This window comes from Podarcis raffonei, chromosome 3 (assembly GCF_027172205.1).
Source record: "Podarcis raffonei isolate rPodRaf1 chromosome 3, rPodRaf1.pri, whole genome shotgun sequence".
NCBI classification, from domain to species: Eukaryota; Metazoa; Chordata; class Lepidosauria; order Squamata; family Lacertidae; genus Podarcis; species Podarcis raffonei.
In genome coordinates, this window is record NC_070604.1 from 39,890,389 (window position 1) to 39,912,359 (window position 21,971).

Genomic DNA, 21,971 nt, shown 5'->3' on the forward strand with positions numbered 1-21,971 from the left:
TGGTCAAGCTGTGAGGGGCTGATGGGAGCCATAGTTAAATAACGTCTGGAGGGCACCACATTGCTAATCCCTGATTTAAAATAGCTGGCCTTTTTTCTCTTGGGGAAGTTTGACTATTGAATGGGGGCCTTTTCATCTTCTGGAAGAAGAGGGTTTTCTGTAAAGTTCAGTGGTGTGTGTCCCCAACCCCCCACCCCACTACAGGAAGACAAAATGTTACTTCCAATATTAAACTATGGGTGGGTTTTACTACATAAATGGAAAGCATAATCTGTGTTTGCCTTCGGCTCTTAGCTAATAAAATAGTATTTTAACTTGATGGCATATGGGTACCTTTCTCTTAGACTTGGTTCTTTTTGCCTATCCAGCTTTGTTCTGTGGTGTTAGGCCTCTGGCTAACAATAATTAATAGTGACATCTTTATGTTTCCTTGAATGTAAAGCAAGTTCTGTGGATCATTTTATATGAAGCAACGTTGGGTCAAATGACTTGTGTACCATACTCATGTCAGCAGATAATTTAAATGAAACTGAAACAGAGGCTTCAATTCTAAAACAATTTACTCATAAGCAATTCCATAGACTGGATGAATTGAATAAATCAGTTTGTTTCAGTATTGCAGCCACAGATGCATAGATTTCATTTAAAAAGACTGAAGAGCTGAAAAAGTGACGCTTGTGGCAAATAATACCTAACCCTGTCGGTATTATTTCTGCTCCTATTCACTTTCTCACCTTTGGGAATTTTGCAGTCTTGCACGTAAATTCTCCTGTATGTATGTCTGTACCTTTCCCCCCATATTCGCATTACATTTAAATATAATGCTAATTGTTAGCCCTGATTGCATGACATTTCAGGATTTTCACAAGTTGCACAACTCTGAAAATCTTGTAATCAATAAAGAGATGTTTTCCTGAAAAGACTAGTCCAGATATGAACACTTGCCATTTCTGACCTGAACTAACTTCATTTTGTTGCACTTCTACCAGTAGGCTATAGGTCTAGCACTAGAGAAAGTAAATCTACAACGTTAACTGTGCCAGAACAGCAAAGAACATCCCATCATCGTTCACGATCTGTATCTCCTCACCGTGGTGACGATCAGGGCAGGACCCGTTCTCGTTTACCAAATGTGCCATTACAGAGGTAGGCTTCAAAATACAGCTGCTTTCATCATCAACACACATTGGGCAGACTCCAGCCAAAGCCCAGCTCTTTTTAGTTCCATTTATTATAGTTGGGAGAATTGTTAACATGTGTGCTTAAGACTCTCCCGCTCAAATCGAGATAACTTTGGAAAGGGCTTAACTTTGGCCGGATTGTCTCCATTGTGATTAAAGAAATGTGAAGGCGATGTTTTCCTTGGGCAGCTGCACATGAAACCCCTGCATGGTCACTTCCACACTATGACAACTGCCTCTCGGATGAGCCATGTGTCAGCCATGCAGACGCTCCTTGCTTAATTGTGCAGCTGTCTTAAGGAAATACTAAATGTTGAGTTTTCCTTAGTGAGTTTGTGGAGAATGTGAAAGCATAACAGAAAGAAAAGCAGCTCTTCAGTCTAAAAAGATGATTATATTAAGAGATAAATGGGCATTTCACTTTAAGCTACCAATGATATTTTCCCCATTTTCATGGAACAAAGGAGATCTCTAGGGTAGCCAGACAAAGAAGACCCTGTGCTCTGCCTTGTAGTTTTGAAAAGAAAATGGATAAGGAAGAATGGAAAGAAGTGAGCTGCTGAGGAGGGGAGATGTTTAGGTATGTTTTCATACCCTGGTGAAAATGAGAGGGAATAGTTTGACAGATGGTAGAGGGAGCCAACCTGGTGCCCTCTAGATGTTGGACTGTAACTCTTATAAACTATAGTTGGCATGGCCATTGGTCAGGGATTATGGAAGTTATAGTCCAACAACATTTGAAAGACACAATGTTGACTATCCCTTGTACAGAAGAGGAGGGAGAGATCATGTCACAACAAAAGGAGGTAGGAAATAACTTAGCAAAATTCCAGTGAAGTTGGATATTATGGAAGACAAATACTTAAAGGAAAAGGGTGTGGGTGACAGAAGAGAACTGGACTCTGATATTTCCCAGCATATTGGGGAGCTAAGGAGAGAAACTGATAGATCAGACAATAGATTATAAATCAGATAAAAAAATTATCAGAAAGTTCTGCGGCCTATCAGTTTCTTTTAGGGCAAAAGCTATTTAGTATTGTAGACTACTCTCTTTTTTTAGAATATAAATCAGTGTGAGCATCTATAGTCTTCTAGCAACTAAAAGAAAATCCACACAAACCATCACATTTAGCTGGATTTGTGTTGTAGCGTACCTAATACTAGGTCTCCAAACATGACAGGTTTTTCCAGACAGCTCACCACCGTGAAGCAATCCTGTATTGCACAAATCAAAGAAACGACTACACAAGGGGATGTTTTGTACAGCTCACTATGCTCTGTATTAATATTAACTGTTAATTACTACTAATTATACTTAAGTGACAGCTTAGTATTTGCAAGATATAGGCTTAAATTTTCCCCTCTCACCTTTCCTAAAAACATCTTTAAGAAGTCAGTTGTCACAACTTCCATCCTTTCTCCTCCTTGTCTCCCACCTTGTTTACTCATAAGTCACAAACATTGCAGACAGATAGTCTGTGTCACTATGAAAAGCAAGGGCATACACCAGCCACCATGTACATGGTGTATGGGTGTTGATGTTTTTATGCATGCATCCACGGAGGCCAGTTTGGTGTAGTGGATAGTGTGTTGGACTTAGACTGAGAATTCCCCCTTAGCTGTCAAAGCTCTTTGGATGGCCTTGCATCATTCCCTGTCTGTCAGCCTAACCTATGCCACAGGATTGTGGAAAGTAAACTGGGCAACTTAGTGGGGCAGGAAGAATAAACACCTCCTCAACTCTTGGGGGGGAAGCACAGAATAAAAAGGAAATAAATGTATTCTAACGGGCTGGTTCTCACAGGAACAAATACATTGTTATTGCCTGTAATACCTGGCATATAAGGCTACCTGGCATATAAGGCATATAAGGCATAAAATGAGGCTTTGTATAGTTCTTTTGGTATAGTAACTGAAAGGGATTTATAGTTTCTTGATACAGATGATTAGGCTGTCCAGAAACAGCAGCTCAGTTATTTTCTTAACGGCATAGAACACAGTAGAGAATGAAAATCGCTAACCAGGAAGGAATATAATTTCCTGCTCATGGTTCTTTCTATGCTCAAAAGAAGGCAGAGCTATAATTTCCCTCTCACAGTTCTTTCTGGCAATGTGGATTTTTTGCATCGCTTTTTGGGTATTCCTCCATTGGTGTTGGGGTGGGGAGGACTTGCTTCCAATTCATCAGCCTTGACCATTCCTGTTAAATGTCTGGGAAACCTTGATTAAACAGTGATAAGAAAAAACATGGTCAAACACATGTGTGCTTCTATGAACATTTCCAGGAGTTTAGATGAAATTCATCAAATGAGAAGATCACGTTCTCCAACTAGACACCATGATGCCTCCCGAAGCCCAGTTGACCGCAGGTCCAGAGATATGGATAGTCAGTATTTGTCAGATCAAGAAAGGTATGTTTGCCACTTTAAGAGTGTGAATCTGTAGTAATATATATCTGTGTATTTTAAAACATATTTTTTGCTGGTGTTGAAATGTGCTTTATACTGTCTAGAACTATGAGCTTTATATTATCTGGACTACGAGGTGGGAAATAGTCTGACAGTAATCAAATAAGAAGCGAAGCATTATTCTAATCAGTAGTGGAGTCTCATTAAAAATAATTGATTTTATGTCCACAGTGCAAATATGGTGAGTAGCATTTAGGGAAAAAAAGACAAAACTGGAATCTTGCTGCATTTAGTAAGAGCTTTGTTCTTGTGACTTTGCACTTGCAAAAGTAAATTTTGATTCTTTTGCAAATGTTACCATGGATGAGGGTGGTTAATGTTGTTGAACCATTTTAATTCCATGAGGACAAAGATGTTATTGCAGATATAGAAAGATCACACTTTTCTGTAATGCAATAAGTTGCATCTATTTGAGGTGCTGGGCCTTCCTATGCCAACCATATCTACTAGTCAAATAGTGTACTGTATGTCCAAATTGTTCCTTTCATTCTTCAGTGATACAGAGCATAGCATAGCTATACATTCTGCTCTGACCATTCAGAACTAGAAGCTGTCAACTTTGAGGATATAGACAGCTGTGTTAATTGTCTTCCACCCGTGGTGGAATTTGGGATGGGGAAGATGCCTCGCTTACCTAGTTATTTTAAAGCAAGGGCAGTATCTACCCATTTACTTGTGCTAGATTGCCAGAATTTAACTTTCCACTTGTGTTAACAAAGAAGTATTTTGAAAATTATCTTGCAGGTTTTTTAAACCTTATTTTAATCAAAAGATTACATGCACACAGACCCACACCCTGGCTATAGTAGACCTCAGAATGATCCAGTTTAGAAGCGGGAGCAGAGGACTGAATGTTGACTTGCGAGGAATTTGACACAATGTGTTGGGTGCCTCGTATCATTTGTGGGGGCCAACATTCGTCTTGAGTTAGAATTTAACCCTTGGCTATCACTGAAATTAGACAAATGCTTTCATTCTGTTTCCACTCATCCAAATTTGGATCTTGGTTCTTCTTCAGTATAGCTTGCTTCTCCTTTATTGCTGGTAATTCTGTATTGTCTCCACCCTCTCTTATTTGTATGTTAGGGTGGTCCAGAGTTATAATTCTGTGGACATAGTGTGGTATATGCTGGCACATTTGTAGTTAATCAGGCAGGACACGGAGGCTCAGTCTGTCAGTCTGTCATAAAGAGTACCAGAACACTTCAAACATACCTCAGCTTCACATTCACAGTTGTTCCCTGACTATCTCACTCTTCCTTTCATGTTTCCTATGAAAACATACAGCACCCATGATACCCACGTACAGTCCTAACTTTCCCTTCTAAACCGGAGACGGTGCTTTCTCATTCACCTCTCCTGTCTCCTGGGTGAGATGACAAATGCTGCTGCAGCTTTAAAAATAAAAAGTCATTCAGACCAAAGTCCTACTGGCAGCATAAGATTCTTCAAAGGAGGGGGTTCAGGAAGTGTGAGCCCCTGACATCTTCAGATTCATGGGTGAAGCAAATTAATAACATTGGTGAATAATCTCTAATTCCTAAGCTTTCTTGAGCTAGTACCATTGAATTCAATGGTTCATTAGTTTACAAAGTATTCCATTATTCTTTAACCTGCCCTGTTGGGTTACGGTTTTGCATGTGGGATGTTAGGCCTCTTTTGTGTGTGGTATGTTGCACCAGAATCCTATAATGTTAGTAGGACTCTGTTAGGCAACATTCCACCAGATAGTTAAGGCTTTTTTATACAGGATTATTTCTTATGACATTACTGATCAATCCCCAATGAAATGTATGCTATTGTGACAATAGGACAACACATGGCTCACACGTTGACCAGTTTAAACCAGTGCTTTTTTTCTTGGGGACGCAGGAGTCGCATACCCCTAAACATTTTGTGAATCTAAGTTTGGCCTCTTTGAGGGGCAGTATTTCAATATGAGTAGGAAAATGAGAGTACCACTAAACATTTTTTTAAGGGGGAAAAAGCACTGGTTTAAACCATAGTATTTCATATGACTATTTGGTTCTTTTGAAATGGTACATCTTCCTGAGAAGCAAATATACTTTACTCTGGTGAACCTTGGAAATTTATCTCAGTGATTTGTGTTTGGGCAGAATGCAAGTACACAGTGATATGGTTCATTAGTTTTACTTAATCGACTTAATGGTCTTACAGACCTCCCCCTCATCACTTCAAAACATGACATGCCAACCTTGCTTCATTTGGGGGTCCTCCTGGTCTCTCTCCTGAGTGGCGCTGTTGACTTCTGCCTGAAAGTCCTGTCCTAGTGGTCCCACAGCATGTACACGTCTTGTTAAAACTCGTGCTACATGCTGCGGCTTTCTCTTTGCAGTTATTTCATTGCTGCCTGTAATGTATAGCTCCTTACAGTGGAGAGCCACAGGTCTGAATTAGAATGCTATAATGTATATTGAGAACATATTCAGGATGTGTGGTGACAAAATAATAATAACAACAATAATGATAATAATAAGTATTTGTGTTTACAAACAAATGTGCATCATTATGCCTATGAATAGATTAGAGGAAGCTTGTAGTGTTGCTATGGCTTGAACTTCCACAGTTTTTTGATTTGGAAGATAAAACTCGTTTTCTTCAATATTTCCTTACTATAAGCATATTGCCGTACGTTCATGAAGTTTATTTTAGTTGCTTCTATTTAGAAATGCAGAATAACAGGGAAGCTGGTCAGCTGTGAATTAAGAAACGTTCCAGATATTAAAAGACTGCAGAGTTAAACTGCTTTAAAATCTGTTGCAGTTAATACATGTTAATCAGCCAAACTAAAGGATTGTAGCCTTTATTTTAGAATACTGGCCCAGACAGTCAAATATATATATATATATGGAGTGTGCTAATATGTCTTTAACTTCTGCTGAGGTAACTATCTCAGTTCAAGCTTTCTGGTTTATTTTATGTTTTCATTTGCATACCATGGCATAATTCATGCCATTTAATGCTTCATATTTATATCTGTTTCATTCATCATCCATCCTGTCTGTGCAGTGAGCTTCTAATGCTGCCCAGGGCAAAACGAGGAAGAAGTGCAGAGTGCCTACATACCACCAGGTAAATACAGGCATTTGGTAACCAAGTTTGGATAGTTCTGGTGTGTGTGTGTTTTCTTTTCTTTTACAAGTCACTTTTGTTTCTGTCAGTCCTCTGCTGTAATATTCCTGTATTAGCAATACTGTATTGAAGTAAAAGGCTATGGTCTAGCAGCTTGATTATTTTTAAACATTTGTTGATATATGTTTATCCTATCTTTCAGTGGATAGGATTATAGTGAGCCCAATGTACCCAGACCTGTGGCTTTTTATACATATTTTATATATTCATATGTCCTACAGTGTCTGGATCATAGAGATTAAGTTACTGAGAAGTTTAATGTTTAGAAGTTGAATATTCATACACACCAACTGGTGTCCCTCTGCTGATGAAGACAGAAAAGGGAGGGTGGGAATGCGTTCTGGATTTTGTGGGGTGCAGAGAGGTGGAGGAATCACCAAAAATTGCATCTAACCTCATTACACTGATGTAGGCCTTCCATCAGTGATGGGACATCAGTTGGATACCATCCATTGAATGGAATTATTCAAGAAATGTTGCAAAAGGTCTTCCAATGTATGGCAGTGGTATCAATTTTGCACTGTGTTTATTAATTTTTCCTTTTTAAAAATTTGTGTTTTCATAATTGGTTTTGTGTCTTTCGCATACTGATCGCATTAAGTACTTATAATCAAACACCCTCCCTTGCTAAGAGTCTTTGAGGGCATGGCAATACATACACAGAACTCCTTCAAGGGTCTCCCCTCTCATTTTAGCAAAGGGAACAAGCAAATATACATGACGCTTCTCTGTCTGTGAAAGTGGTCTGGGGAGGCTGCTATTGCAGAAACTCAGTATGAGTACACACAGGGCTGTAGACTAGAGCACCTAGCTTCCAACACACTTTAAGCTGTGATGTAAATGTTAAAGCACCGTCCATAAGATATTCCATTATTAGCCAGCACATACTTCCAAAAGTAGTTTGTGATATAGCATAGGACCCTGCTTTTCAAAGAAAAGAAAGTTAAAAATCTCCCTTTGCTAGCCATGCTTAAAGTGGCTCTTTAAATCCTTACCAAGGTGCTGCCTGAGAGGGACCACAAGTTACCTTCCCCGCCTCCTCAGAAGTAAAGGAGCAAGCATAGTACCGAAGGCTCTTCCAGTTATTTTGGCACCAGACACATAAAATCCCACAAGCATTTCTCCCTGGGAGTGAAAATACAATGCTCAATTCCTTAATAATTTGCTACCCTTTCGTGAAGTACAAAATCAGCTGCCTGAGCTGCCTCATTCTGACTAATGGTATACAACCAGCACTAGATCGTTCACAAAATAGGTGATACTAGCTTTAGTGTTATACTAGTACAAGAATGTTCTGGTAATGAGAGAGAGAGAGAGAGGGGAAAAAACCCTCCTGAAGAAGTTGTAGAATTCAGTTGTCTGTAGACCGCTGCTTTACAACCTCTTGTTTCAGCACACCTTACATAGATTCTTAACATTATAACATTACTAAAATTATCCTTAATAGTAGTGGCAATTGTTAACCACACAGCAAATACTGCATAAGAATTGTTACTATTTTTACCTTTCATTAAGTACTGCTTCATCTGTATTTGCATTTATTTATTTAGCTATTTATTTGTTTTGTTTTGTTTCTTGCATGGATACTCTCCATTTCTTTTCTTTTCTTTCACACTCAAGAAATTCTGTTAGGCATTATAAAACACTACCTCCCAAGATGCCTTTATTAGAGAATGGCACTTACTGGAATATTTACAGGTAAGAAATCTGTTTAAAGTTCCCATTAAAGTTCTCACATACATTTCTGAAAATATGCATTCAAGAAAAATATTGGAGCTGCTTCTTACTAAGAATCATTTATAAGCATATACTGTATTATAAAATAAACCTCTCCCAACCAAAACACCGAAAATGCAGCTTGATCGCATTATCATCATAATATCTGGTGCAAAGCAAATGTTCCCAATTTATCTAAGAAATGAAAGGAGGCTAAAGTTGCAGACCTAAACATGTTCACACCCCCACTGAACACAATAGTTGCTACAGCCTTATCTCCAGAATCCCTGCTGCTTAAACCCCACTTAAAAAAATCAGTATTTTTATTTAAATTCACTACATATTTTATTTCTTTTTTAAACGTGTGGTTTGCATCCTGTGTGAAACTTACTTTTTTTTCTCTTTTATGAATTATGTTTACTTTGTGAAGCTCAACCCTGCCTGCATGTGTTAAGGCCAAATCAGTGCTTAGTCAGGATATTTCACTTCTTCGTAATTGCCTTAACTCACGAATACCAAGATTTACTGATGGTCTATTGGTTAGGTAAGGTCTCAGTCAAAGTATCCTTTCCTATTTCTGTTAGTTTAGTCCAGTAGATCAACCTCATTGTGAAGTTCGAGACAACTGTGCTCCATCATTTTGTGTTATAGAACTTTTAAGATGAAATAAGTTACAGAGATAATTTTTCAGTGTTTCCTTCCCATTTTTCCCATTGGTTGATATTTGACAAGTCTCGTTTTTCCACTGCTGAGGTGCAGTCTTGCCTATTTAATCCATCTTGAGTTGACTTCATGAAACCTCTTAATGGCCACCTTTGATTCCTTTGTTCTTTTATGCAACCAAATTCAGGCATTATCTTTTTAATTTTATTTTAAAGCAAATCTCGGCTCTCGCTCTCTCTCTTTTTCATCCAGCCAGTTCCATTGTATCTTTATTGGACCATTGTTAGTTGACATCTTATGTAAATAGAACATTACTTTATGATTTGATATCTAACATTGTATTCCTTTCTTTGTTTTCTTTTTGTTTTTCTCCTCCTCCTTCCATTGGATGCAATGCACTGGCACTAGTGAACTGCAGCCCTCGCTTGACAGGGCTAGGAGTGCTAGTACCAACTGCTTGAGGCCTGATACTAGTTTGCATTCACCAGAACAAGAAAGGTATAAAATAAAGACTTCTCAATTTCTTGTCATTTGTGCTGGTGGTCCTTATCAGTTTGTTATTTTCCCCCCATATCAGTTTTCTATTCATATCCACCTGTTATTATTCATATCTGCTTTGATATTTGTAGACACTTTTGCTCCAATATCCATGCTTATTGTAGGTTGATGTTGCTTATAGCAGCTTTTGGCTTCTTTGGTTCTCTGTCTGTCTCTCTGTCTCTGTCTCATTAGTCCAAGCTAATGCCATTGTTTGCAGAAGTCCTCAGTATGCTGATAACAACATTTCAGTGTTAATTGAGATACGTAGTTTAACTGAGCACCACTTTTATTGTTTCTTCATCTGAACATGTGGGCTCTATCACATGGGAGCTTTTGTCACACACACAAAAAAGCTCTATCACATGGGAGCTTTTGTCACAAAAAAATTGTTCATCTTCAAGGAGCTGCAAGACTCTGTTGTTTTCACTTGGTTATCAACATCCATGAACCATACCAGATGTAATATTTCACTTGCAATTCCTTCTTATTCAGCAAATTTTCCCTTTAAAGGAGGCTGGAATCTTGCTGATTCAGGAGGGTGAGTGTGGGTAGCAGAATCGCACCCCAACAGCTGATTGGCACGCTTTTCGTTTCCTTTCTACCCATGTGCCACTCCAATTGCTGGGTTCAAACACTGTGGGATTGGATTCATTGTGTTTCACGTTGTTTTTCCTTAAAAAAAAATAGAGCTGAGTTTGAAATGTTTGAAAACATTCCCCACCCCCAAAAACAGTTTAAAGATACTTTTTGTAATCAAACACTATTGGTCAGAATCATTGTCAGATGTGATTGTGGCTCTGTATGGAAGTGTTTGAATTCAACAGTATTTCTTCATAACTAGATATAGATAGATATAGATAGTGTGCCTTGAGTTATTTGTCCTGCAAACACTGAATGTAGAAGAAAGCAGGTGTTGTCATGGAATTCTCAATAGGCCAACACGCATGTGATTAAAGAATGGTCTGAAGGCACCTGAAGTGGTTCCTGCCTAGATGAGATACTTCCTGGGAACCATCTGTAAGCCGCTCTTGGGTTCATTAGAGTTTGAATATGAATGCAATCTTTTCTTTTTCCTAGCCATAGAATAAGGACACCAGTAAAATTAAAAACCCCAGCACCCAGATTTATTGAGAGCAAGCAAAGATGCTGTTTTTGCTTGCCAGGGGTATGCTGAAACTGGGAAGGCAGTAAGATGCTTGTGCAAGTGAATAATGAAGAGTGGCATTCAGCCAGCCTTTGTTCTTTGAAGATCTGTTTTTTTGCAGTGTCAGCAGAGCCACTGGCAAGAATTCAATAGGTGCTTAAAAACAAGAGCAACAAGAGAGCACTGATGATCAAACACTGGCAAGCCACCCACATTTATGCCAAGACCTGGAAAATACCATTTTATTTCATGTGTGTGCACACTCACAAAAAGCATTTTTGAAGATCCAGTTGTATTAAACTTCTCATGTTGATTTGTGTCCATGGATGAGAGCTAGTGTGCTGTAGTGGTTTGGAGCAGGGGTGATCTGACCTAACTAATTTTTGCTTCCTGCCATTCTGGTCCCAGATCTCACTGCTTTTTATGACAGCAGCAGGGGGGAAAAGAAAGCTACACTCCTGGTTTGGGGGTATAAGTTGCAAACATTATCCCACTTGAACTGATTCACATTTCAGCTACAAAGCCACTGCATAAGGATCCCCTCTCACAACCCCCATTTTTTTCCCTGGTGACCAATGTAAGAACTAAACTCAGGAAAAGGGAGAACCTATAAACCTTGCCCTGATTGTTCACCTCATACCAATTTTTTGAAGGCAACAAAGGATCCCCCTGATAAGTTGGGAATTAGGGTTTCCTGCTACTCTTGTTCTGCTTTGGGTGCCTCTTCATTTCACACACCGAAAAAGGAGAAAGAGAATTCTTTATATATAGCGGTAGCCTGCACTGGTGACATGTGGAAGAATAGACTCAGTATGTACCTCAACTAGCAAATGTGAGAAAACATGCCCTTACTCAAAATAAGGCTACAATACCTGAATGCCCTGTTCCAGGCATTGGAAGTCTTTGGAGGGAACAAAGGCAGGGTATAGTGGGCAGGATTTAACAAATGAGTCCTGTCAGCAGAAGCCAAACATCTTGAGGGCAACATGTTGGTTACTGCATCCCTAATGGGTATATCCTCACTATTTAGGTTTTTGAATGTGACTGTAAAATTATGGAATTCCTGATCTGGATTCCCACCTGATTCCTAGGTCCAGTTCAGACATGTATCATAAGTGTGGCAGTTTGGTGAAGAAGCTGTCACACAACACTCCCATCCATTCATTCATTCTTCTAGCCATCCCATCATATGTTGGAGCAAATGGTGCAAGCTGAACAGGCTATTATAATAGATCAAAGACATTCTGCAGTGTTAGCCGAGTTGCTTTATCCTGGCTGCAAAGCATTGTATCAGTTTTATACATTATATAAACCAAACCTTGCAGTTTCACTAGTTTGTATGTAGCACGGTAACTGCACAGCTTAAATTTAGCAAAGCTGTGTTCTTATATGCTCACATGGATTGGTGACACTGGCAGTCAGGCTCCTGTTTCTATTAAAGGCAGCACTATAGACCTCTGTCTATTACCCTATATGGCAATGGGTCAATGCAGATGGCAGTCAGCACTTGGCTGAACATACTGAATTGACGTCTTTACTACAAAGAAAGAGCAAATGGATGTATTGCTGTTGTTGTAGGAGTAGGCATGGAAATCCAGATGGTGGTGTATTCATTCCATGTGATAGTAAAACTTGGACGTGAAGATTTGCAGCATGATGGCTATATGGGGAGCAAGATGAATGTGTTTCCAAAAACAATATAGGAAGCCAAGACAGATGCTGAAGATGTACTTACTCTCAGCTTCTTCCCACCCTGTCAGAAGGAAAGCCACCACATCCTGAACCAGTGGTGGGTGAGCCACATTTGAAATGGGGTCAGCAAGAGCAAGGATTATTGGAGAATGCTGGATTGATTTTAAGAGTACTCTGTTGATTTGTAATGTCTGCCTTATCATTATTAACTGCCCCTCAAAATGTTATCTAGATTTTCGTTCTAGTGCTGGATACTAATCACAGACAGAGCTAAATAAACATTGTTAAGACTTAGGGGATTGTGGGAAACCCCAGGGAAACTAAGCTGTAAGAGTGGGGCATGAGCTGTGTCATCCCCAATACACGTCTGACCAATCGTCAGGAAGTCCCCACATCCCAAGTGAACTATGCTTTGTGCAAAAGCATGCTTTGGTGTGCCTTCCCCCAGTCTCTATTTTCTTGGAGTGGTGTTTAGCTAAGTTTTACTTACAGCAGAGCCATTGACTAGGTTATGTCTCTTAATTTCAATGGGTTTACACTGTGTAAAACTTGGTCAAATAACACCCATTATCTTTTGAGTTTATAAGGAAGCCAAAAACTTTCCTCCCTGATCCTCAGTGTTCAGTGCAAATTAGATGTCTTTGCCATCTAATTTTGTTTTACTGTGGTTGATGTTTTAATTTGTTGGAAGCCGCCCAGAGTGGCTGGGGAAACCTAGGTATATAAATAATATTAATGGGAGTTACTGGAAGTCGCTTCCTGCTCAAACTTTTTAGAGCTCTTCAACATAACCAGAACTTAGTTTCCAATTCTGTCAATACTGCATGGTATGTTGGATACTCTGTGAATGTATTGGATGCAGTTTCCTTAGAGTATAGCAGGTGCATCTATTAGTTGCACACTCTGCTATGATTTCTTATGTTTTGACCATTCTTTTCAACTCTCAAAAGCTATTGCTGCATGCTATTCCACATTAGTGTGTACAGTACGTTTCACATCATTAAAACATATTGTGTGAGATTTTTTCCAAATTTCATAATGCATGTTTGCAGTTGATTACATTTCTATTTCTATTATTTTAAATGTTTCTATAGAATATCAGCATATTAAGGGCTTTGAGTGCACTGGTACCTTTATATTTTTTCCTTTAGCACTTGGCATAGAGGGGGGAAATCTGCTGTGTACTAACAGCCTTCTAAACATCTAAATACCTAAAAGACTGTACTAATCTGCAATGCTAAACCCCCCTGAAGTCCTTGTAGTTTGCTTGCTCCCAATGTTTAATGAACAGAAAAGTACCACAAAAAGTACAACTGAAACTGGTGCTTTAAATGTTACACTGCTAACAGAACATGCATTTTGCCTTTTTAATAATGATTCTATATCTCGTTGAAAATCAGGATTGCTAGCGTCTCTCCACGCATCCTCTTCTAAATGGAAAATTAGCTTTCATGAAATTTCTAATACACTTCATAAACACACTCCTGTGTATTTATCAATACGTCTATATGAAGAAATATAATAATAATAACAAATATAAATAAATAAATAAATAAATAAGCAAGCAAGCAAGCAAGCAAGCAAGCAAGCAGGAATAATGAGGTAGGGAGCAGAGCATTGGGCTTGAATGAAGGACGTGCACAGTGCTATTATGAGCATGTTTACTTAGAAGCAAATCCCACAGTGCTCAGTGGGGCTTGCTCCCTAGTAAATGTGTTTTGGATTGGAGTCCCTAAATATGTCCTTGCTGAGAGGCCTTGGAACAAGCTGCTGTCTCAGCCAAGCCCGCAACACAGAGTTGTTGAAAGAGTACATGGCATTCGTTCGCGAACATTTCACTGAATTGCATACAATGAAAAAAACTGAATGATTAAGTGAAAACTATTGTCCTGGGAGAAAGATTAAGTCATAGCTGGGGACCAATATGGAAGTTTGCAATATTTGCCAGGAATCTGTTGAAAATGCTGCATGCTTTGAGAAATGATTCAGGGTCCAGTCCACCCAGACTGCTGGTTGCTTTGCATGACACTGACTGGCAATATGTGCAAAATGAAGTACTGGATTGGGATAGATGGGTGACTCACACAACCACCAAGTTCCTGACATTTGGGCTTTGTTGTTATCACCAGCCCATGGCAGCTTCTTACGTATGGTGCACGGGTGATGTGATTCATTCTGCATGAACGTAAGCTGGCCATTGGAGCACCACTACCAACCCGCAAATGCTGGCCCACCATGAACCTGATTATCATAGGAACTAGAGCAGAGGAGCAGAAGTTCAGCCATCTCCATAGTGGCAAGAATTCAGTTTCTGCACCCGACACCATGCTTTCTCCAGGCAACCTATGTGTGTGGAGGATGCACTCAGTATATTGCTCTATCAGCTTGTGCAGTTGCTACATCAGCCTTTTTAATTCTTAGAACAACTGTACTTATCGATAAGGTGGAGAGAGTTCCCAGTTCCCTATTGCCAGTTCCAGAGACACTCTGATTAATGTAATTTATGTATATCAGCTTCTTTTAAAAGGCAATCCTATGCATGCCTACAAATAAACAAAAAAATTAAGCCCCACTGAATTGAGTGGGACTTACTCCCTGGTAAGTGTGTATAGGATTGAAGCCTAGATCCCTTGTTTTCTTTTTTGTGAAAAGTAATAAACTAAGAAAAATAAACCTGTAATTATAGATGCCAGAAGTAGGAAAGCGGGTTCTGTGGCTAAAACAACACAAGGATTACAGAGCATGGTAATATAGATATATCTATGGAGGGGGGAAAGGGGGGTGTTGTGCTGGGACTGACTCTGCTGCCAGTCACAGTAGATGAGACTTTCTAGATCATGGATACCCAATGTGGTGCCTTTTAGGTGTTGGACTACAACTCCCATCAACCCCAGCCAGCATGGCCAGTGCTCAGGGATGATGGGAGTTGGAGTCTAACAGCAACTGGAGTGCACCACAGAGGTTCCCCTGGTCTAGAGGAACGCATATCTTTGTACACCATGGGCTGTGGTGGAAATAGACAATTTCAAAGACATATTTTGTATCTAGCAGTGTAACATGGTGCTTAAATTCCATCCATGCTCAGAGGTTATTCAATATTTTTCATTTGATTGAATAAACAAAAAACCCTTATTTCGCATTTAATCTGGTACCAGTTAAAACTTCATTAAGAATGCATACTGGGTCTTAAAAGGCACTGATATATGAAATACATAAGATACAATTCCTGCCATCAGTTACCTCTATGATATCATTATTTTACTGATTTTTTTTTTAAAGTTATAGTACTGCAGTACTGTGTAAAGCACAATAGTACAGCTATGCAAATGTGTCTGAAATGGGGCTCTAAATTCAAGCTAAATAATGATGGCGCTTTTTCTTACTCGAAATAAATAAAAAGTAAACGCTGACTTTTTGGGGTACTTTTCAGTTTCCTTGCCACAAAAAAGCTTTTTAAAAAAAATATTATACACTAAATGTTCTGTTTTCTCCTATTTTGTTGGATGAACAAACAGAGGTAGATGGTCCCCCTCACTAGATAGGAGCCGACCCACTAGTCCCCGGATTCAAATCCAACATGCATCTCCGGAGGATGACAGGTACTAGCCAGCCCCTCCTAAGTGAAAAGTGACTTGATGAATTTTGCCAAGAAGTTTTTAAAGGCATGTATTTTTTTCAAAAAAAAATCACATTTTCCAGGAATCTAGGATAGGACACTAGAAAGCATTTCATATCTGAATTCTACTCACGTTATTACAAAGCACCTCTGATGTCCTTGCAGTCAAATGCTGAAAAATGTGCTGCCTAGTTGACAAATTAGCCTTGCCCAGTGTGGTGGGCTGCCTATGGAGTCGGGGATTGGAAGAGGATATCCATGATTCATACAGGTGCCCCTCCTCTGTGTCATCAGGACACAGAGATCCAAAACCATGAAGCCGCCTGTTTCAAGCCAGCCTATTTTGGAATCCCAGATACAGGGTTTCCAGCAAGAAGGTGAAGTACATATATGAGGGAAGGAACCAGAATTGTTCTGGTGATAATAAGCAGCAATAAATCTTACAGTACCCCAGTAGATACTGGAGTTGAGATGAGTTGTTTGGGTTTTCATGCTGTGTAACAAATCATCACTTTTTTCTCTTTAGCCCCTGGTAGTCTCAATAGCAGAGAACCTTCCACACAGTGTCTCTCATCTCTCAACAGCAAGTGGGCAGCCATATTTTGAATTTTAAATTGAGCTGCAGTCCTTAACACAGCTTACTAGGGAGTAAGCCCCACTGAACAACAATGGGACTTGCCAACTGAGCAAACTTCCACAGGATTGCACTGCCATGTATTGAATTCAGCAGGCAGTGAGAGGGGTTCAGAGTGCCTCAAGGCCACAATCCAATACGGTTAGGCAACCTTCGGCTCATTTAAATCAGTGATCTTGTCTGCTTAACAGCCCATTAAACTGTGGCCTAAGGGCAGCTTTTGAAAAGGCACAGGCGGTTCAGTTCACGACAGTATAACTTACTTTGTGCAATTGGTGTATTTAATCATCTCGTAACTAAAAATCCCAAGGGCAGGCTTTCTCTACAAGATAGCAATCATCAAACAATTTCAGTGCTTGTGGATTTCTCTTTATATGCTGATTGGCCAAATGTGATATATATTTGGTGGTGGTGGTTGTTTTTGTTATGGTTTTCTTATTTGAATGTTAGTGTCATGTTGTTCTTAGATTATAAGCATTTTCTCTTTCATTGCTTGTAACAGGTCCTCTGTATATGTGCATGTATTAAGTTACTGAACCATTATTTAAAATAGCTAGGTTTTCTACACACTCCTCCTCCATGCTGTGTGCCATATCTTGACAGCATTCCCATTCATTTTAATCCAAAAATTATTAGTATTGGTAACTGCACATGAAATAATTTTATCAAAGAAATGATAAATATGTATGTGGAGGCAAAATGGAGGCAAAAGCTAGAGATTCACGTTTTTAAAATTGTGATCCACTGATTTACAGTTGCCTAAGGCTGTTTTCTTTAACAAAGGCAGGGAAATAGTTAATAAAGCTGGCATCAGAATAATTTTGCTATATACCCAGTATAATAAATTGGTTCTTAAGCTAAAAGCACAGGACCTGCAGTAGATAACTGGAATTCTTTCTCTCTCGAAGTACTGCAGTTACTGAAAACAATAATCAATAATATCTATATATGGCATTCTTAGGTAATTTTGACCAATATTTATTTCTACAAATCCAAACACTAACCTTGCAAACATTCACCTCAAGGGGACAAATTTGGTTGTGTTATCAGCAGGAGTAATGAAAATAGTAAAGCCAAACTTTAGTTTATTCACTGCAGATGAACTATTGTTTGTTATTTCTGTCTTTATCCTTTATTAATGTTTTCTGTTACAATTGTTGCAATGTCACATTTTTTAAAAAAACAACAACATCACTCCTATTTCTGAAACACTGAAAAGGAGAGATCAGAAATGTTGCTTGGATGTACTACAACAGGAATGTTCTTGGTTCATAGAAATATCTTGATGCATGTCTCCATCTTCACTGCATGTGACCATCTCTCTGTTTCTATCTGTTTCTGTCCATTCTGTTCAACTTTCACTTCCATGTTTCCAAATCTTGTGAAGAACAACAGCGCTGGAGTCTTGCATTCCAAAACAAGACAGCTTAAACCTCCTAAGTGCTAATCCGGAAGAAACACAGAGGTATCTTGCTAAGTTGTCTTGAAACTCGCTGTGCATAAAATACCAAGTAGTGTTTGATAAGCCATACCTGTCACGCCAGTCTTATTTGGCATTATTTCTCATTCCCTTGAATAATATTAAATTGGGGGGAGGGGGTTAGTGTATAATAATAGATTTAGTTCAAGGAAGCAGGAATATATATATATATATATATATATATATATATGATGTGAAAAGTCATTATATATGAACTGCAGTTTTAAAAACTGTATGTGGCACAAGAAGTCATGTAAACACTGCCAAAAGAACCTATTTCTGGGAGACGGGAAAATGCGTAGAGGGCAGTGTAAGTGACAGACATCATCAGACCTTTTGAAGAAGTCTTCATGAATGTAAAGTAATTGGGGTGTAGAACAAAGTTCAATAAACAAAAGGTTCCAGGAGTCATTTCAGACCCAATACGAGGGAACTAGGCTAGGACAATGTACAACAAAATGGACCTGAGATAGAGGACAAGGAACCATCACTAACTAGTCAAGCACGTTATATGATGGGAAGCCGGCACGTTATATGATGGATATCATCCTAAGGGATAAGGCAACCTAACAAGCGTGTAGCTACTCCAAAGCTGAACCCCAGGAAATGCAAGATCTTGGACTATAGCGAGTCTGAGGCACCAACCTAAGGCATGACAGGACTAGTTATAAAGAGTTTGGTCTTTTTAAGTCTCTTGAGGCACAATGGGTTAAAGTCAGTGTTTGCTCAGTAAAGATGTTACCATAGCTTAGGCCTCTATTTTGATTTTCATAGTCAGTCTGAATTAGTTAGATGATCTGATGGACATAAAATAAGCAGGGCCTGTGTCTTTGGCCCAAATCATTGTTTAAAAGTCTTCCAAACTTCCAAAGCCTGCGTTTTTTCTTCTTTTCCATGTCATACTGATGGCAGACTTGATTGCTCTGGTTTGAGAATAAAGGAGACGGGAATGTTTTGCCAATTGTCCCCTTGGCATAAATCAGGCCTTGAATTCTACAAGCCAGAATTCATTCATGTCAATTTTTCAAAACTTTCACAGAGAGATTTACCAAGAGCTCTTCAATACCTCCTCTTTTCCTAAGCCATTAGGTGCTTTTAGAATTCATGACTTTGGGCTTGTCTTGATAATGCCCATGAAACTGAGACATTGTTTCTGATCCCATGCCTGGACAAGAATACCAAGAAGCCTTTTAAAATGCTGTGGTAAAACATTATTTTATTGATTAATTTGTGGTCCTAAAACTTGGTACACTGAAAATAGCTTCTTGGTAGATGGTTGTGTGACTATGAAAACACAAAAGGTATCTCAGATGAGAAAAGCAACAGAGAACAATTGGTTTATACCGACATGGACTATTGGTCCATCTAGCTCAGCATTGTCAACACTGATTGGCAGAAGTGCTCCAGGATTTCAGTTAGGGGACTTTCCCAGTCCTACCTGAGGATGCTAGGTATTGAATCTGTGACCTTTTGCTTGAAAAGCATTGCACCATACCATTGAGCTACAATCTGACAGCTAGTTAATTTGTATGTTGTGGTAAGAGTATTCTAGAACATATGAATCTAGAACACCATAATGTCCAACCTAGAGAAAAAACTAAAAAAAGCTTGATTCAAACACTCATTAATTTTATATTGGTTTAGCAATTGAAATATCAATGAATTTATAGTCTGATGCCTTTATCTTATCACGTTATTTAAAACAGGGGGAGATTTTTCACATTCTTAAGCTCAGATTAATTAAAATAGAGTTTTATTGTCATGGAGTATTTAATCGGCTGCATTGTTTGCCATCTGTGTTACTTGAAAGTGTGATGCAAAAGCAGCCTGTCACATTTTAACCTAGAGATAATGTCATTTCCTACCACATTTAACATTACTTTGGGGTGAATTCTAAAGTTTCACAGCATTCAGGAGCAAGTGGGTGTGAAAGTGCTGCAAATAGTGATATCAAATAGGTTAAATCTTGTTGTTTCTGTCCTTGGTGAAGCCTTCATAGTCATACATTTGTTGAGTGTTGTTGCGGGCAGTTCTCTTATTCAAATTCCATATTTACTAGTCATTCATAAAACCTTCCATCTGCTTGAATTTCTGTGATATATTTCCTGGATCACATGCTTTCCTTCCTTTTTTCATTTTTTTTTGACATCTCATTTCACAGGCACCCCAGAAAGGTGGAAAGATATAGCACCCAAAAACAGACTAGGAAAGGCTCTGCGTCTGAAACAGAAAGGTAGGACTGATGGGCTACTGGAATTGTTCACATGCCGTGACTTCGTATGCTGAGAATCTGACAAAAAAACCACAAGTAAATATTCTGCTGCAGATAAGTTGAAAAACCTATTGGGTTGTATCCAGTATTTGTACTAGAGGGCTAGATCCTGAAGGACAACTGGCAAAGGACATCTCTATGGCAGCAGGTAGCTTAGTTTGCTAGAGCATGATGCTGAGAATGCCAGGGTTGCAGGTTCGATACCCGTAAGGGACAGCTGCATATTGCTGCATTGCAGGGGATTGGACTAAATTGATCCTCCAGGTACCTTTCAACCTGTGATTCTACACTGTGATTCTATACTATCATTGTATGGCCAGCCAATGAGGCTCTGAGCTTCTGAGCCTTAGCCCCTGGAGAACCTTCACTCTTGATGCAGAGGGTGAGAAGTCAAAATAAAAACCCTCCCCATCACCCATATATTTTGCACCTATAACATTTTATATACTACTTTCAGAAAGTAGCAATAAATAGATGAGAAAAATGGGTGAAGGAGACAGTAGGAAGCTTAACAAGGAGCATCAAATTATAATAGTGTGTTGCATCCAATGTGTTGTTTTATGCGAGTGTACAACACTTTTCTTAGATCCCTTGTGTGTCTTAGTGACTATCCTACCCCAACCACCCAAAGCTTCTCCCTATGGTTGGAGAACCCTCCATAACAGTTTAGCATATGGTGAGGGCAAACAGCAAAAATGGGATATTCCTTGACATGTGGACACATGTGCTTTCTTCTTCTGCTGCAAAGTAGCCACAATGCAATATAATGTGCAAAATAATTTTTTGCAACAGGGTTTGTATATGCTCCTTTCATACCCTGTGTGCTTAGCAGGCCAGTAAATATATGAGCTATTGACATAACATGAAGTACAAATGTTAATAAATGTTCCTTTAAAAAAAAAATTAAATTTCTGTTTCATTGTCCACTAACTGTACTGCTGCATGGCTTCTGTTTCTTCCTTACCCTTTGTTTAAAAGAACATATAAAAACTCTTCTATATATATATATATATATATATATATATATATATATATATATGGATCCATGCTCAATTCAGTTGAAGGTGCCAGCCAATTTTTTAAAAGCAATGCATTGCAGTTACAATGCATGGGGAAGGCATTCTGACTCCATACACATGTCAGAGTTCTTGCATCACAGGCCAGAGCTTTACTTTCTGAAGTGTGAAGTTCATTCAAATAGGAATTAATTGAGAGTATATCATTCGGGGTATGGATTTGTTCAAAGACTTGATTGACTTAGTACATTAAGAGGAGATCTACTGTAGTTGTTTCTGCTGTTACTCTTTTTAAAAGCTAAACATTACTGTCAATGCCTCTGAAGTCCAGCTATAATTCAAGTGGCCGAGCACACACAACAGGGCCAGAAAGGGCTTTGTGGGAAGGGAGGGAAG

General features: G+C 39.0%; 1 protein-coding gene across 50 annotated transcripts in view; it reads left to right on the plus strand.

Annotated features, from left to right (window-relative positions):
• RIMS1 (regulating synaptic membrane exocytosis 1) overlaps window positions 1-21,971 on the plus strand; it is a 232,049-nt gene that overhangs the window by 137,008 nt on the left and 73,070 nt on the right. For 8 of the 50 annotated variants that reach the window (XM_053381174.1, XM_053381183.1, XM_053381178.1 and 5 more), the window contains 9 exons: window positions 990-1,146; window positions 3,467-3,592; window positions 6,680-6,742; window positions 8,423-8,500; window positions 8,949-9,062; window positions 9,590-9,679; window positions 16,073-16,156; window positions 18,195-18,272; window positions 20,449-20,520. In XM_053381174.1, coding sequence (XP_053237149.1) covers window positions 990-1,146; window positions 3,467-3,592; window positions 6,680-6,742; window positions 8,423-8,500; window positions 8,949-9,062; window positions 9,590-9,679; window positions 16,073-16,156; window positions 18,195-18,272; window positions 20,449-20,520 — 862 coding nt within the window. The remainder of the gene's footprint in view (window positions 1-989; window positions 1,147-3,466; window positions 3,593-6,679; window positions 6,743-8,422; window positions 8,501-8,948; window positions 9,063-9,589; window positions 9,680-16,072; window positions 16,157-18,194; window positions 18,273-20,448; window positions 20,521-21,971) is intronic. The other 42 variants (XM_053381210.1, XM_053381214.1, XM_053381211.1 and 39 more) reach the window with 15 other exon arrangements.